A 16493-nucleotide genomic window follows, 5' to 3' on the forward strand; every position below is an offset into this window, starting at 1 on the left:
TGTGTGTCTTTCTTTGTTGTTGTTGTTGTTGTTGTTGTTGTTGTTGTTGTTGTTGTTACGGATCTTGTTCTTCTCCTTGTGTGTAGTCCTTCTCCTCCTCCTCCTTCTCCTTCTTGTTATGGATCTTGTTCTTGTTTTTCGTGTATCTAGTCCTCCTCCTCCTCCTCCTCCTCCTCCTCCTCCTCCTCCTCCTCCTCCTCCTCCTCCTCCTCCTCCTCCTCCTGTGTACTCTCGCGTGTGTACAGTGTCCGTATCATCTTTCATCTTAATTGCTTTCTATAATATTAGACTCACGTATTGCTGGCGTCTCCCTTCCTTCCTTCCTTCCTTCCTTCCTTCCTTCCTTCCTTCCTTTGTCGTCTACACCCCTTCTTTCTACTGTTTTTTTCTTCCTTCATCCCTCTTTCTTCTACTTTCTTTAATTTTTTTGTTTTGCCTTTTTTCTAGCGTTCCTTCCTTTTCTTCATTTTTTCTTCCTTTCTTCCTTTCTTTCTTTCTCCCCTACATCCTTTGCTTCTACTTTCTTTTTCGTTTCTTTATCATGCTTTCTTTCCTTACTGTTTTATTTTTGCTTTCTTTCGTTTGTTCGTTCCTTCCTTCCTTCCTTCCTTCCTTCCTTCCTTCCTTCCTTCCTTCCTTCCTTCCTTCCTTCCTTCCTTCCTTCCTTCCTTCCTTCCTTTTTCTGTCTTCCATCTCTCCCTCCTATTTCTCCTTCCCCCTATCTTCCTTCCCTGTTTCTTTCCTTCCTTCTCTCCTTCGTTCTTTTCAGTGTTCTTTCCCTCCTTCCTTCCTTCCTTCCTTCCTTCCTTCCTTCCTTCCTTCCTTCCTTTTTCCTTTTCCTTTTTCTGTCCTTTCTCCTTCCATGTTTTCTATCCACATATCCTGATCCACCTTTCCAAACTCATTAACACACACACACACACACACACACACACACACACACACACACACACACACACACACACACACACACACACACACACACACATTCCATCTCAGTCCGGCTTCGTGTGGTGGGCGGGCAGGTCATAATGTTTGGAGGAGGAGGAAGAAGAAGAGGAGGAGGAGGAGGAGGAGGAGGAGGAGGAGGAGGAGGAGGAGGAGGAGGAGGAGGAGGAGGAGGAGGAGGAGAATAGGGTGTCAAGGTTCCTAGTGGGTGTGGGTGTAAATGGGAAAGACAAATATACGGGAGGAGGTGGAGGAAGAGGAGGAGGAGGAGGAGGAGGAGGAGGAGGAGGAGGAGGAGGAGGAGGAGGAGGAGGAGGAGGAGGAAGAAGAAGAAGACATAAATGTGTATATGGGTGGAGAAGAATGTGAAGGAAGAGGACATAACCAGTAGTGGAAGAGGAAGGAGGAGGAGGAGGAGGAGGAGGAGAAGGAGAGGTGGAGGAGAAAGAGTGAATAGAGGGAAGAAGGAAGAGGGAGAGAGGAAGGAAACACTCATCCTCTTCCTTTCCTCCTCCTCTTCCTACATTATTCTTACGTTCTTTTTTTTTCTTTCTTTTTTTCTTTGTTTCCTTTCTTGTTTTTTTTCCTCCTCCTCCTCCTCCTCCTCTTCGACGTTTCATTTGCGTCATTACCATTAGGACAGGAGAGGGTTTGTCTGTGGGGGGCGAGGGAGGGGGTGGGGGGCGGAGGACGTGTGTGGGGGGGACGCTTCTCTTAATTGGGTGGGGGTGTTTAGGGGTGTCACTTTCCTCCTCCTCCTCCTCCTCCTCCTCCTCCTCCTCCTCCTCCTCCTCCTCCTCCTCCTCCTCCTCCTCCTCCTCTGTCCGTTGCTCTCAGTCATCTTAATCCTTTGAATGTTTCTCTCTCTCTCTCTCTCTCTCTCTCTCTCTCTCTCTCTCTCTCTCTCTCTCTCTCTCTCTCTCTCTCTCTCTCTCTCTCTCTCTCTCTCTCTCTCATCATGAAATGGAGCTCCGTCATTTCCTTCTCGTTTCCTCTTTTCTCTCTCTCTCTCTCTCTCTCTCTCTCTCTCTCTCTCTCTCTCTCTCTCTCTCTCTCTCTCTCTCTCTCTCTCTCTCTCTCTCTCTCCACTAATCTTTTGTTTTAATGTCTTCCCTTTTTCTTTCTCTCCTTTTTTTCACATTTTTCTCTTGCTTCTCTCCTTATTTATTATTTATTTTCTCTGTTCTTTCGTATTTCTCCCCTTCCTTTCATTCCCCGTTTTTTATTATTATATTTTTCTTTTCTTTCTTTTCGACTTTTTTTCCTTTACGCTTTTTTTCACTATCGTATTTTTAGTTTCCTCTATTTTTATCAACCTATCCCTTCTTACTTTCCTTTCTTGCTTCCCTCCTCCCGTCCCTGCTCATTTCCCTTTCCTTTTTACCTTTTTCCTTCATTCCATTTTTCGTTTCCCTCCTCCCTCCTTTTTTCATCCATATTGAGTTTTTTTTTTCGTTTTCCACTTTGTCTTTCCTTCCCTTCTTCGTTTTTTCTTCTCCTCATTCGTTAACGTACCTTTCCCCCATTTCTTCTTTATTCTCTTTTGGTTTTGTTATTTCTTTCTTGTTTTTCCCCTTCCTTTCTTCCTTCTTCGGTAACTTTTTTCTTTTTTTCTTTTTCTCCCTTCCTTTCCTCCTCCTTCGCCAATTTTTCATTTTTTCTTTATCCCTATGTTTTATTATTCTTCATCTTAACCCTTTCCTTCTTTCTTTTTTTTTTCGTTCCTTTCTTCCTTCTTTCCGTTTCTCCTTATTGTCTCATTCTTTATCTCTATTTTTTTCCTCCTTTCTTTAATTCTATCTTTTCCTTCCTTTCGTCCTTTCTTCCTTCCTTTCTTTTCTTTTCCGTCCCTTACCTTCTTTCCTTTGCTAACTTTTCAGTTTTTCTTCTTTATCCTGTATTTTGGTACTTTTCATCTTCTTTCCTTCCTTCTTTCCTTTCCCTTTCCTTCCTTCCCTTTCTCCTTCTTTATTCTGTGTTGATTTTTCTTGTGTTTTATTGCAAGCTTTGTGTTTTCCTTCTTTTATAGCCAAGAGAGAGAGAGAGAGAGAGAGAGAGAGAGAGAGAGAGAGAGAGAGAGAGAGAGAGAGAGAGAGAGAGAGAGAGAGAGAGAGAGAGAGAGAAGGTAATTCCTCTCTCTTAATGTCCCGTCAGGTTATGCATCCACTATCCACATTCAGGTCCTCCTCCTCCTCCTCCTCCTCCTCCTCCTCCTCCTCCTCCTCCTCCTGTCACCCAATACCTTCCGCACACATTCCACTCCCATGTTCCACCCACCCATCCCTCCACCTATTCACTGTTCCATTATCAACCATCCACCTCTTACCTAACTAGCCACTCCCCACAGCAAACATCCACCCATTAAATCCACTTATCGTCCACTTGATAAGACCAAGCACTTATCAACACTTACTGCCCACTTTAATCCTGATCCATCACCATTATCCACTGAACACCATATCTACCCATAATCCACCACACTGATTACATTTTTCCTAACCTAACTACTGAACCTTATGTAACTTGACCTAACTAAACCTAACCTAACCAAACCAAACCCAGCTCAGCTCAATCCAACCCAACTCAGTCAAAGCAAAGCAAACAAAACCAATTCAACTCAAGTCTAACCAAATCAAACCCAATTCAAATCTTACTATACCAAATGTAACCTAACCTAACATAACCTTATCCTTTTGGGTCTTTTTCTTTAGGGACTGGTACCTCATTATTGGACCTTTTTTATATAAGTATTTGTTGTTCTTGTCCAGTACCACATTCTTACATTAAAATCCAACCAAACTACACCAATTGAAACTAACCTAACCTAACTTAACCTAACCTAATCTAATCTAATCGTAATCTAATCTAATCTAATCTAATCTAATTTAATCTAACCTAACCTAACAACCTAACATAACTTAACCTAACCTAATCTAATCTAATCTAACCTAACCTAACTTAACCTAACCTAACCTAACCTAACTTAACCTAACTTAACCTAACCTAACCTAACCTAACCTAACCTAACCCAACCTAACCTAACCCAACCTAACCTAACCCAACCAGATCAACCCAAAACAAACCAAAATAAAACCTAACGTAACCTAACCACAACCTTTCCCTCCTCTTCTCCCCACATCAGTCCCGCCCTGAGGAACGCCCTAGCACCGGTTCAGGGTACATGACCTTGGCACGGCGACAGGACTCTGATACATTGGTTCCTTTATCACTAGGAGGAGGAGGAGGAGGAAGAGAAGGAGGAGGAGGAAGGGTAGCTTGAGAAATAGGAGGAGCAAGAAAGTAGTAGTAGTTTTAGTAGGGCAGAAGAGGAGGAGGAGGAGGAGGAGGAGGAGGAGGAGGAGGAGGAGGAGGAGGAGGAGGAGGAGGAGGAGGGGTGGTGTGAGAAATAAGAGGAGCAGGACAGTAGTAGTTGTAGGAGGGGAAGAGGAGGAGGAAGAAGGGGAGGAGTAGCAGGAAGAGGAGCATGAGGGGAATTAGAGAGAGTAGAAAGAGGAAGATTAGGAGGGGAAGGAGGAGAAAGAGAGGAGGAAGGGAAGTAGGACTAATAGCAGAAGGAAAACATTGAGAAGAGGAGGAGGAGGAGGAGGAGGAGGGAAGCAGAGAAAGCAGTAGTAAGAGAAATAGGAGGACAAGGAAAGAGGAAGAGGAGGAAGAAGAACAGTGATTTGTATTCCCATGGCTGCTGTACAAAGAGGAGGAGGAGGAGAGGAGGAGGAAGAAGAGAGCGAACGTTTGACAATTAGAGAGAAGACTAATGGAAGATACGAGAATACAAAGGAATACAAAGGAAAGCCAAACAGCAACAGACCTTTTGGTCCTTGCAAGGCTGTTTGGTAACTACTTCTAACTAGCTACAGTGAAGAGAGACAGGACAGCATAGCAGAAGGCTCCTCCCCACCCACCACTCCCTCCAGCTTGCGCTGGCATGGAAATAGTTGGGAAAAGTACCATGCAGTATGGAAAAACTGACATGGAAATTTTCATAGGAAAGGATGAAAGGAAGTTCTACTATTCACCCTACGGTGAACTCTATACGCCTATCTGAAAGTTAATACAAGTTATATTAAAACTGTTGAATAAGAGTTTAAATAGTGAATTTAGTAATTATTCGGACAAGAAGAGAGCTTGTTGGGGATTTGCTTTTAAATATTTGTCTATTTTATTTTTGAATGATTCAATAGTATCGCTGTTTACAATTTCGGCAGGAAGTTTATTCCATATATTTACTATACGATTAAAGAAGAAATGTTTTGCCTCGTGGGATTTAAAACGTTTGGGTATAATCTTGAATCCATTATTTCTTGTTATGTTAGAATGATCAATGGTAAAATAATTATGTGCATCAATGTTACTATATCCTTTGAAAATTTTGAACACTTCAATTAGGTCTCCTCTTATCCTGCGCTTTGTTAAACTAAATAGGTTTAGTTCTTCCAGTCGTTCCTCATACGGCTTATTGCGCAATCTTGGAATCATCTTTGTGACTCTGCGCTGTATCTTTTCTAGTTTTTCAATGTCTTTTTTGTAGTATGGTGACCAGAACTGTACACAGTATTCTAGATGAAGGATAGAAGAGAAGAGAAGAATAAAAGGAGAGAAAGGGAAATAACCGCAGAGAGGAAACAGGAGAAGAGGGAGAGGTTGAAGAGTGGAGGAATAAAAAGGAATAGAAAAAAAGAGAGGGGAGAAAACCGCAGAGTAAAAGGAGGAGGAAGAGAAGGAGGAGGAGGAGGAGGAATATGAGAAAGAGGAGGAAAACGTGACTAGGAGAAGATGAGAAGCAATAATTGATAAAAAAAATGAAAGGGGAGAACCGAACAGGAGGAGAAAGAAGGAAGAGGCAGATAAGAAGGAAGAAGAGGAGGGGGATGTTAAAAGGAAGAGGAAGAGGAGGTGAAGAGGTTTGGCTAAAAGGAAGGGAGGGAGTAAAGGGCAATTGAGAAGAGGGAGAGAAAAAATAAAATCGAAAAATGTTAAATGTTGGAGGGAGGAAAGATGAGAAGGAAGAAGAAGGAGGAGGAGGAGGGTGAGGAGGAGGAGGAGGAGGAGGAGGAGAAATTTGGAAAAGAAAAATATTAAAAAGAAACAAAAAATATTAAAAGTTACAGGAAAATAAGAGAGGGAGAAGGAAGAGGAGGAGGAAGAAGAAGGAAGAAGAAGGAATCAACAGAAGAAGAATGAAATAGAAAAAAATAAATAACATTGAAAAAAGGGAGGAGGAGGAGGAGGAATTGAAATGTTAAAGAAAATAGAAAACACTTAAGATTGAGAGAGAGAGAGAGAGAGAGAGAGAGAGAGAGAGAGAGAGAGAGAGAGAGAGAGAGAGAGAGAGAGAGAGAGAGAGACTAATATAATAAGAGCGGGTAATGCTATTGATCGTATCTAATAATGATAACTTTTAAGAGGCACCCGTGACGCACACACACACACACACACACACACACACACACACACACACACACACACACACACACACACACACACACACACACACACACACACACACACACACACACACACACACACACACACACACCATCCAATCACCATTATCAGCTTCTGCAGCTCATGACACATACAAGGGGCGGCTCTGTAGAGGGCCATTTATTTATTTATTTACTCATCTATTTCACAAAGTAATGCACTGAGAGAGAGAGAGAGAGAGAGAGAGAGAGAGAGAGAGAGAGAGAGAGAGAGAGAGAGAGAGAGAGAGAGAGAGAGCTGTTAGGCCAATGTGCAAATATACATGTAGCTATCAGTGGTATGTTAGGTTTAAATCTCTCTCTCTCTCTCTCTCTCTCTCTCTCTCTCTCTCTCTCTCTCTCTCTCTCTCTCTCTCTCTCTCTCTCTCTGTGTGTGTGTGTGTGTGTGTGTGTGTGTTATTGACAATAGGGATTTTGTAGCGCATGACGTCACTAGAGATTTGTCATGCAATGTTTGGCGAGGAAAGGAGGAGGAGGAGGAGGAGGAGGAGGAGGAGGAGGAGGAGGAGGAGGAGGAGGAGGAGGAGGTAGTAAAGATGAGAAAGATGTCAAGAAAATGAGGAAATGTAGGACGAGAATCATGTGACGAGAGAGAGAGAGAGAGAGAGAGAGAGAGAGAGAGAGAGAGAGAGAGAGAGAGAGAGAGAGAGAGAGAGAGAGAGAGAGAGAGAGAGAGAGAACCAAGGGAGGGGCAGGTTAGGGCAGATATTGGGTAAGAGAGGAAGGTGGGAAGGGGAGAGGGAGGGGGAGGAGGGTGGGTGTGTTGGACATGGGAAGAGCGAGAGGAGGATGGGAGGAGGAGGTGGAACGGGTGGAGGAGGTGGAGGAGGTGGCCAGGTTGTGACACCTCCACAGGTATGCTACTGTTGCCATGCCCTCCACTTCACCTCCAATTTTCCTCCACCTTCCTTCCAATTTACCTCCACCTTGCCTCCAGCTTACCTTCACTTTCCCTCCACCTTCCTCCACTTTACCTTCATTTTCCTTCCACTTTACCTCTACGTTCCCTCCAACTTACTTCCACCTTCACTCCTTCCCTCCACCTTACCTCCATCTTACCTCCACTTTCCTTCCACATCCCTCCACATGTTTGTTAATGAGTCTTTTTCCCTCCATCTCACCTTCCATTTCTCTCTCCTTCCCTCCTTAATTCTTCCCTCCTATTGACACCCCTTCTTTCCTCCCTCCCTCCCTCTCGTTCTTCCCTCCAACAAATTCTCATCCCCTCTTTCCTCCCTCCTTTCATCTCCCCATTCATTGCACCCCTCATGCCTTCCATTTATCCATCTTTCTTCCTCTCCCGCTTTCATATTATTCACCCATTCATCCATTTATTCTCTCCATTCCCTTCGTTTTTATTCTCCCTTTTCCTTCCTCTCCCTCTCCCTTCCACGAATCCCGGGTGTTGTAGGAAGATGAACAGCCCTCCCTCATTCCTTTCCTCTCCCTTCTCCCTTCTCTTACTCTTCCCTCTCGCTCTCTCTCAGGTCAGTAGCTCTTGCGGGTTGGTTGCTAAGGTTGAGTAAGTCCTCTGTGCGTCACGGATTGTTACGGTTGTTACGCTACTAAGGACCAGTTTGAGGGAGGGGAGGTGAGGGAAGGGGCTGAGGGAGGGGGATATTGAGGATGCGGGTACCTACTGCAGTGTCCTCCTCCTCCTTCTCCTGATTCTTATCCTTTCTCATAGTCATCTCATATTGTTCTTTTCATCTTTGTTTCTCTCTCTCTCTCTCTCTCTCTCTCTCTCTCTCTCTCTCTCTCTCTCTCTCTCTCTCTCTCTCTCTCTCTCTCTCTCTCTCTCTCTCTCTCTCTCTCTCTCATATTTGCAGTAAAGATACATAGATTAGTAATTGTCTCGTTTTAAGCTAGTATGGTTTAGGTTAGGTTAGGGTAAGTTAGGTTAGGAAAGGTAGGATTGGTTAGGCTGACTCTCTCTCTCTCTCTCTCTCTCTCTCTCTCTCTCTCTCTCTCTCTCTCTCTCTCTCTCTCTCTCTCTCTCTCTCTCTCTCTCTGTAATCTTTCCTTCTCTAGGTCTCCTTTCGTGCTTCTAATCCTCCTCCTCCTCCTCTTTCTCGTTCCTCGTTCCTCTAATCTTGCGTCCCCCTTTACCTCATCCTCGTCCCTCTGATCTTGTCTCCTCCTCCTCCTCCTCCTCCTCCTCCTCCTCCTCCTCCTCCTCCTCCTCCTCCTCCTCCTCCTCCTCCTCCTCCGCTGTCATACCGGATCAGGACCCAAGAAATACACTTGTCAAACTCATCACTCGTTGCCAGTGAGTGGACGAGGCTTGAGTGTGGAGTGGGTGTGACGCGCGTGTGGAAGTTACGGGTGAGAGGTGGAGGAGGTGAGTGAGAGTGTTTCAAGTGGGGTGTTATGGGTGAAGAATGGGTGTTGGATGAGAGGTGGAGTAAGGAGTGTGAGTGGAGGGTTGGGTGGATGTTATGGGTGATGTGGTTAGTGGAGGTTACTGGCATGGCTCCTTTATCCACTCACCTCCACCCTCCCCTCAAGGTGTAGGTGGAAGGGAGGAGAGAGATGGAGAGGCGTGTTCAGTCCTCCCCACTCCTCCCCAGTATCTCCCCAGTCCCCTGTCCTCCCTATTATGGCATCAGCTTAATTAATTCCCCGAACTAGATGTCACTTATCGGGGAGGGGGGAAGAGGGTGGGGAGGAGTGGAGGGGAGACGGGGAGAGGTGAGGCTGTTTCTATGCTCCCCAGGTATTACGGGACCCACACGCACTTGGCGGGGAAGGGAGAGGAGGGTTGTTGCTCCCCCGCAGGCGTTATGACTCACCTTCTCCCCACCCAACGCATCTCCCCTCCCCTAGTACCTCCCCAGTGTCTCTCCTCCCCTCCTCAGACCCTCCCTAGCCCACCCTAAGATGTGTTTCCTTCTCTACACCGAATCCTTGTGTGTGTGTGTGTGTGTGTGTGTGTGTGTGTGTGTGTGTGTTTCTGCATCGGTGAACAGCGTCAGAGAGAGAGAGAGAGAGAGAGAGAGAGAGAGAGAGAGAGAGAGAGAGAGAGAGAGAGAGAGAGAGAGAGACTAGCGGCAGGATGTGTCATGGAGAGGAAAAGTGTGCAAGGGTAAGCTGAGGGCACCTTTAGGAACCGCGGGAGGGCTGCCCTGGGGGAATGTTTGCGCTGCCCCTTGAGCCCCTGGAGGTGGAGGTGGTGTGGGGCGTGCCCTGAGAGCTGCCCCGGGGGAGTAGAGGCGAGGGAGCGTCAGGAGTTATTTGTATATTTAATGGGTTTTGTACGTGAGAGATTGCGTGTATTTAGCTGGTATTAATGTGTGTGTGTGTGTGTGTGTGTGTGTGTGTGTGTGTGTGTGTGTGTGTGTGTGTGTGTGTGTGTGTGTGTGTGTGTGTATGGAGGGCGTCGCCACGGCCATGCAAGACCTCACAGCCACGACACACACACACACACACACACACACACACACACACACACACACACACACACACACACACACACACACACACACACACACACACACACATGCTGCGTGTCGGAGAAATCGAGAGCAATTGTGTATTATTGTGTGTGTGCATGAGAGAGAGAGAGAGAGAGAGAGAGAGAGAGAGAGAGAGAGAGAGAGAGAGAGAGAGAGAGAGAGAGAGAGAGAGAGACTTCCCACCGTACTTTTGAGATAAAACCCAAAAGACTCCCATTTTTTACTAGACTGGGAAGGAACAGCAAGATAATTTTCACAGATTCACGGTAACTTTTTCATGAGTGCCAGTGAAGGGGAGCCAGAGAACATTGGAAAGCTTGAGAGTGGCAGTGAGCATAGGGGAGGAGGGACAGGGGAAGGGGAAGAGGTAGGAGCAGAAGCAAGGGGAGGGACAGGGGCGGGGAAGGGGCAGGAGTAGTATAGCATTGTCAGAGAAAGGGAAGAAGGGAAGAGGCAAAGTTAGAGGAAGAGTAAGGGGGAAGAGAGAAGAGGCGAGAGGCAAGGGAAGGGGAAAGAGAAAGAGACAAGGGAAGGTGAAGTGGCGGGGAAGAGAAAGGGGCAAGGGAATGGGAAGTTGGAGGGAAATTGAGCAGAAGAAGGGAAAGGGCAAGGGAAGAGAAAGGGAAGGGGAAGAAGAGGAAGGGGAGGGGTAGGGAAGGGAAGGGAAGGGAAGGGGAAGGATAGGAGAAAGGGGAAGGGGCAGGGAATGGGAAGGTGCAGAGTTGGTGGCAGGGAAAGAGGAAGTAAAGGGAAGGGAAGGAAAAGGGGAAGGAGGAGGGGTAAGGACCTCTACAGTCTACAGGGTAACGAACGGGTGAGGGTGCTGGTAGTCGCCTCAGCCCCTGCCTTACACTGGTTTCCTCTCTGCCGGATGTGTGTGTGTGTGTGTGTGTGTGTGTGTGTGTGTGTGTGTGTGTGTGTGTGTGTGTGTGTGTGTGTGTTGCTTGATCCACGCACCACTCAGCTGGGTGTACAGGAAGCCGTGCCCCTCGCGCCCACAGACTCCCGGGCCAGACGCTTTGGTGTGTGTGAGAACCACCTCGCCTGTTGAGAGAGAGAGAGAGAGAGAGAGAGAGAGAGAGAGAGAGAGAGAGAGAGAGAGAGAGAGAGAGAGGGGTAAGCAGGCAGGCAGGCTGGCTGGCTAGCTGGCTGGCTGGCTATGTCTGGCTAACACACATACACACCCTCATACATACCACTGTTATTTTCAGCCTCCCGCGGCACACACACACACACACACACACACACACACACACACACACACACACACACACACACACACACACACACACACACACACACACACACACACACACACACACACAGTACACCTGCGTGAGAGTGAGGGTGAGGGAGGGTGAAGGCAGCTGTGTAAGGTCATGGCTCACGCTCACGGGGCGCCGACACCCTGGCACGCCCTTACCCGCCGCCGCCGTGTGTCCGGAACCGGATACCCTGGAGCGCGGCAGCTGGTGGCCGCCCCCGGGGTCTGCTGTGAGAGAGGCAAGGACGCGTGGCGGGGCGGGGCGGGGCGAAGCGGGGTGGGGTGGTGTGGTGTGGGGTGTGGTGGTGTATGGCGGACATGGTAAGACAGGATAGGGGAAGGATGAGCAAGTCTCGCATTACTTGCCGTGTGATCAGCCTTGCAGTGTGAGAATGACATGCTGTCTTGGTTGTGACGTGTGGCGCAACACTCCTAGGCGTTCCTGGGCGGCGTGAGGCACACCCTGCAGGGAGGGCCACACGTCAGCCAGAGTGCCAGAGTGCTTCCCCGCTGGTCTTCTCTTACCCGCGGCCTTCACGTGTCTCTTGGGGGATGAATCGTGGCGGATCAACATTCATCGGCTTATTCTTGTCTGCAGCGCCTGGAGGTGACGCAAGGCGGGGATATGGTCGTGATCGTCAAGTTTGGTGACAAAAACTTGGCTGTGGGAGCTTTCACTCCTTTTCAGGGGTGTGGGTGAGGTCGCGTCATGTTAGGGTGCGTGGGTGCAGGATTGTGGTTGTGGTGTGTGGTGGACTAACGTGTCGTGCTGTCTTGTTGCAGGATGGTGAGCGCGTGATGGGCACGGCGGAGCAGCAGAAGGAACACTCCGGGGTCTCTGGGTCCTCCAGCCTGGAGTGTGGGGAAGACGAGACCGGGGGCGTGCGGGCCCCCGTGTCCCGTGGGTCGTCTACGGGCGGGGCTGCCGCCGCCACCTCCAGCGCCAGCGGCAGCATCGGCAGTGGCATCGTCAACGGGGGCAGTCGGCGCGGCCGTGCGTCTCCCACCTGCGCCCTGGGCCGCGTGCCGCTTACCAGGCTGTGCGAGGAGAAGCGCGCCAAGCGGTGCAGGTTTTATCGTAATGGTGACCGCTGGTTCGGCGGCATGGTGGTGCCGGTGGGCGGGGACAAGCATCGCTCGTGGGAGGCACTGCTGGCAGACCTCACGCGGGTTCTGGACCACCCAATCCACCTGACGGCTGGCGTGCGCCACGTGTTCGGCCTGGACGGCACGCGCGTCACGCAGCTGGATCACATCATCGAGGCCGGCGAGTACGTGGTCTCGTCCTCTGAAGTGTTCAAAAAACTAGATTACACCCGCGCCCGCCTGCCGCAGTGGCGCGCCCATGCCAAGCGCAACGAGGCGTTGCACGTGACGCCGCGCACCGCGTTCTCCTCGCCGGTGTCGACGCCCGGCAGCGAGACACTCCCCAGCCTCCCCGGCAGCTCCACGCCCACCGACTCCCCCAAAGACTTCATCCGCCCCAAGCTGGTGACGGTGATCCGGAACGGCGTGCGGCCCCGCAAGGCGGTGCGCATCCTGCTGAACCGCCGCACCGCCCGCAGCCTGGAGCAGGTGCTCTCTGATATCACCCAAGCCATCAAGCTCGACTCTGGCGCCGTCAGGAAGGTCTTCACGCTGGATGGCAGACAGGTAAGCTGTTCACCCTCCTGCCATGTAGTGTGTGTGTTGTGACTGTGAGTGTTTGCGCTGAACGGAGACAAGCACTGGTGTGCTTCTGTGGGTGTCTTGGGGCCGTTGTGCGACTCGAGCTGTGTTTGGCAGCCTCTGTCCTGTGAAGGAGGGAGGGAGGGCGGCGTGCCGTTACGCCTTTGTGTCACGAGGGCCGACAAGGGGCGAGGCGGTGCAACAATGGGCCGCCAGCTGCTGGTGGCGGTGTGATCGGCGCCAAGTGTGGAGAGATGAGGCGGCGGCCCGGTTATGTCATTAGGGGCGTGACCCGCAACCCCCTCACCCCCCATACGCGAGACACCCTCCTTTCAGCGGCCCCGTCAGGCAGAAAAGCTGAGGTGCCGCCGACACACACACACACACACACACAGGGATAGCAAACAGACGTGTGTCGCCCCGCCGCGCATCCTCTCCCTTCCCCCTTCCCCGTCCCAGCTTGAGTAAAGTGCAGTTCAGTAAAAAGTATTGAGATTAGCGCGATGAAAACATGATTAACTTGTCTGCCACGGTGGCGCTTCCTGGGGGCGTGGTGGAGGTGCGGGTTGTCTGCTGGCGGGTGGTGGGAGGGAGCGATGGTTGTTGTTGTAGGGTAAGTAAGGATAACAATCTCTCATGCCGCACCATCCCATCCATTCTCTCTCTCTCTCTCTCTCTCTCTCTCTCTCTCTCTCTCTCTCTCTCTCTCTCTCTCTCTCTCTCTCTCTCTCTCTCTCTCTCTCTCTCTCTCTCAATACTTTTCCCTGAACCCACTTCCTCCTCCCTTTCCTTCTCTCTGACAGCCTGCACTTTTCTCCCATCCCAGCTCTCCTTAGCACTCTCTTGCCTCCTATTTCTCCCTGCAGACTCTCCTATCTTGTCTCTTATTACTTTCCTCTCGATGGTTTTCTCTCCTCCCTCTTCTCCTCTCTCAACTCACAGTCCTCTCTTCTCTCTCTCTCTCTCTCTCTCTCTCTCTCTCTCTCTCTCTCTCTCTCTCTCTCTCTCTCTCTCTCTCTCTCTCTCTCTCTCTCTCCTAAAACTGCTCTCTTTCTGCTCAGACACTGCTCTACTTGTCTCCTCTTCCCCTTCTCCTCCCCTTCTTTTCCCTTTCTCTTCCCTTTTCTCCACCTCACCTTCTCCCATTCCAAAATTCACTCCTTTCTCTCAGATTTCCCATTTCCTCCTCCTAACACACACACACACACACACACACACACACACACACACACACACACACACACACACACACACACACACACACACACACACACACACACACACACACACACACACACACACACACACATCTGGCCTCTGAACACTCTGAACACACACACTCTTCTAGTAGGCACAAGCACAAGCAAAGCCCCGTGAGGTTCTGAGGGGAAGGACCGTGTGACGCAGGATGTTTACTCAGGAAACCCCCTCCCTCATCCACACACTCCTCTCGTCTTACTCATCCCACTTTCCAGCTCCTCCTCCTCCTCCTCCTCCTCCTCCTTTTCCTCATACTCCTTGCTTCTCTTCATCTTATATATATATCTGCTTTTGTTTCTTTCCTGATTTTTATTTCGTTATTTCTCTCTTGATCCCAGTCCTCCTCCTCCTCCTCCTCCTCCTCCTCCTCCTCCTCCTCCTCCTCCTCATTTTTTGTTTCTTTCACCTGCTTTGTATACGTGTTTATATTTCTCTCTCTCTCTCTCTCTCTATCCCAGTTTTCCTCCTCCTCGTCCTCCTCCCTGTTTTTTTCTTTCTCTATTTGTTGTATCGTGTTATCTGGCAAGGAAAGGTTGGAGGAAGGAAAAATGTTTATGATTGTCAACTACTACTACTACTACTACTACTACTACTACTACTACTACTACTACTACTACTACTACTACTACTACTACTACTACTACTACCACCAGCACCACTACTACTTCGACTAATACTGATGATGATGATAATAATATTGATAGTTATGACAAGGTAACGAGTGCATGTCTAAGGGTCACTGAAGCTTAATTAAGGAAACACTATTGGTAAGGGAGGAGGGTGGGGAATGGGGGAATGGGGGAGAGGGGAGAAGCTGAGGTCTCATTCCCACCGTATTTGGGCTGAGACGAGAGGTGGGTCCGGCACGTCATGGCGTGATGAGGCTTGACCAAATGAACCAAATGAACCAGTGAACCAGTGAACGAAAAGTGGACCATAATGAGAAGTAATCCAAGAGTGAACCAGCTGAATCAGTGAACCGAGAGTAAACCACATGGACTAGTGAACCAAGAATGAACCAGATGAACCAAGAGTGAACCAGAGACTAAACCAAATGAACCAAGAGTGAACCAAAAATGAACCAGTGAATCAAGAGTGAACCAATGAACCAAAAGTGAACCAAGTGACCGCAAGAGGGAGGGGGGAGTGAGTGAGTGATGGGCGTGTGGGTGGGTGATGGAGACTAGATAGATATATGACAGGAGTATAAGGGTGGATGGGGCTGGATTCCTATGGGGAGGGGGAAGGGGAGTGTAGGGGTGTGTGTGTGTGTGTGTGTGTGTGTGTTTGGGAAGAGGTCGAGTAACTGCAGATGTAAGTAGAGGAGGAGGAGGAGGAGGAAGAGGAGGAAGAAGATGGATGAGTATATGAAGGAGGAGAAGGAGGAAAGGAAATAAAAGTAGAGGATGATGAGGAGGACTAGAAGGAACACACTAAGTAAAGGAGGAGGAGGAGGAAGAAGACGAGGAGGACAACAAATGAAAGAAGAGGAAAAAACTTGACAGATGAAGATATAGAAAGAGGAAAGAAGAGAAGAAGGATGACATATTAAGACAGAAGGGGCGGAGGACGACGACGACGAGGAGGAGGAGGAGGAGGAGGAGGAGGAGGAGGAAGAGTAAGGAGGACACGGACTCAGCCACAATTAGTCAGGCAGAGATGTGAGGCGACGCAGCGTGACTGACCCAACACACTTACATAGACTGAAATTAAATCTTTCCCCCCTCTCATCTCTTCCTCCCGCACCCCTTGCCCCTCATCCTGGCCTGGGGAGGGGAGTGTGGTCAATGTACTGTGGTCAGGGTGGGATTGGAGGTGGCGTGGAGTATCAGGGAGTGAGGGAATGGAGTGGTTGAATGGTTGAGTGCTGAGTGCTGATTGGCGCGTCCTGGTCAGCGTAGAGGATGTGTGGAAGAAGAGAGGAGTTGCTGAATTAGACACGAAAAATGAAAAAAAGGAAAAAGATGAGAAGAGGATTGAAGTAATAGTAAGGGTAATGCTTGAGAGAGAGAGAGAGAGAGAGAGAGAGAGAGAGAGAGAGAGAGAGAGAGAGAGAGAGAGAGAGAGAGAGAGAGAGAGAGAGAGCAAAAAAAAAAGAAAAGAAATAAAATAACAATAAGGACAGTTCTTAAGAGAAAGACGGAGGGAGACAGACAGACAGACAGATAGATCTTAACTCTTTCACTGCGACACGAAACAATTAGCAGCACCAGAAAGCAATGCGTGAAGTCTTTATAAGCATCTACAAGAAAGCTATCAATGAAAAAGAAAACATTTTGCAACTTCTTCCCAGTTCAAAAATTGCACGTGGCTGTAGAACAAGTAAAGACAGAGTGACTGGTAATTAGGGAAAGGTGTACCAAGCGGCAGTCAAAGGGTTAACAACTAATGGAA

General features: G+C 48.8%; 1 protein-coding gene across 7 annotated transcripts in view; it reads left to right on the forward strand.

Annotated features, from left to right (window-relative positions):
- Positions 1–16493, forward strand: part of LOC135112723 (serine/threonine-protein kinase DCLK1-like) — a 115410-nt gene that overhangs the window by 18829 nt on the left and 80088 nt on the right. For all 7 annotated transcript variants that reach the window (XR_010274547.1, XR_010274546.1, XR_010274544.1 and 4 more), the window contains exon 2: positions 11955–12824. Coding sequence is in view for 4 of the 7 variants with exons in the window: in XM_064027481.1 (XP_063883551.1) it covers positions 11955–12824 (870 nt within the window). In the remaining 3 variants the exon portion in view is untranslated. The remainder of the gene's footprint in view (positions 1–11954; positions 12825–16493) is intronic.

This window comes from Scylla paramamosain, chromosome 24 (assembly GCF_035594125.1).
Source record: "Scylla paramamosain isolate STU-SP2022 chromosome 24, ASM3559412v1, whole genome shotgun sequence".
Lineage (NCBI taxonomy): Eukaryota > Metazoa > Arthropoda > Malacostraca > Decapoda > Portunidae > Scylla > Scylla paramamosain.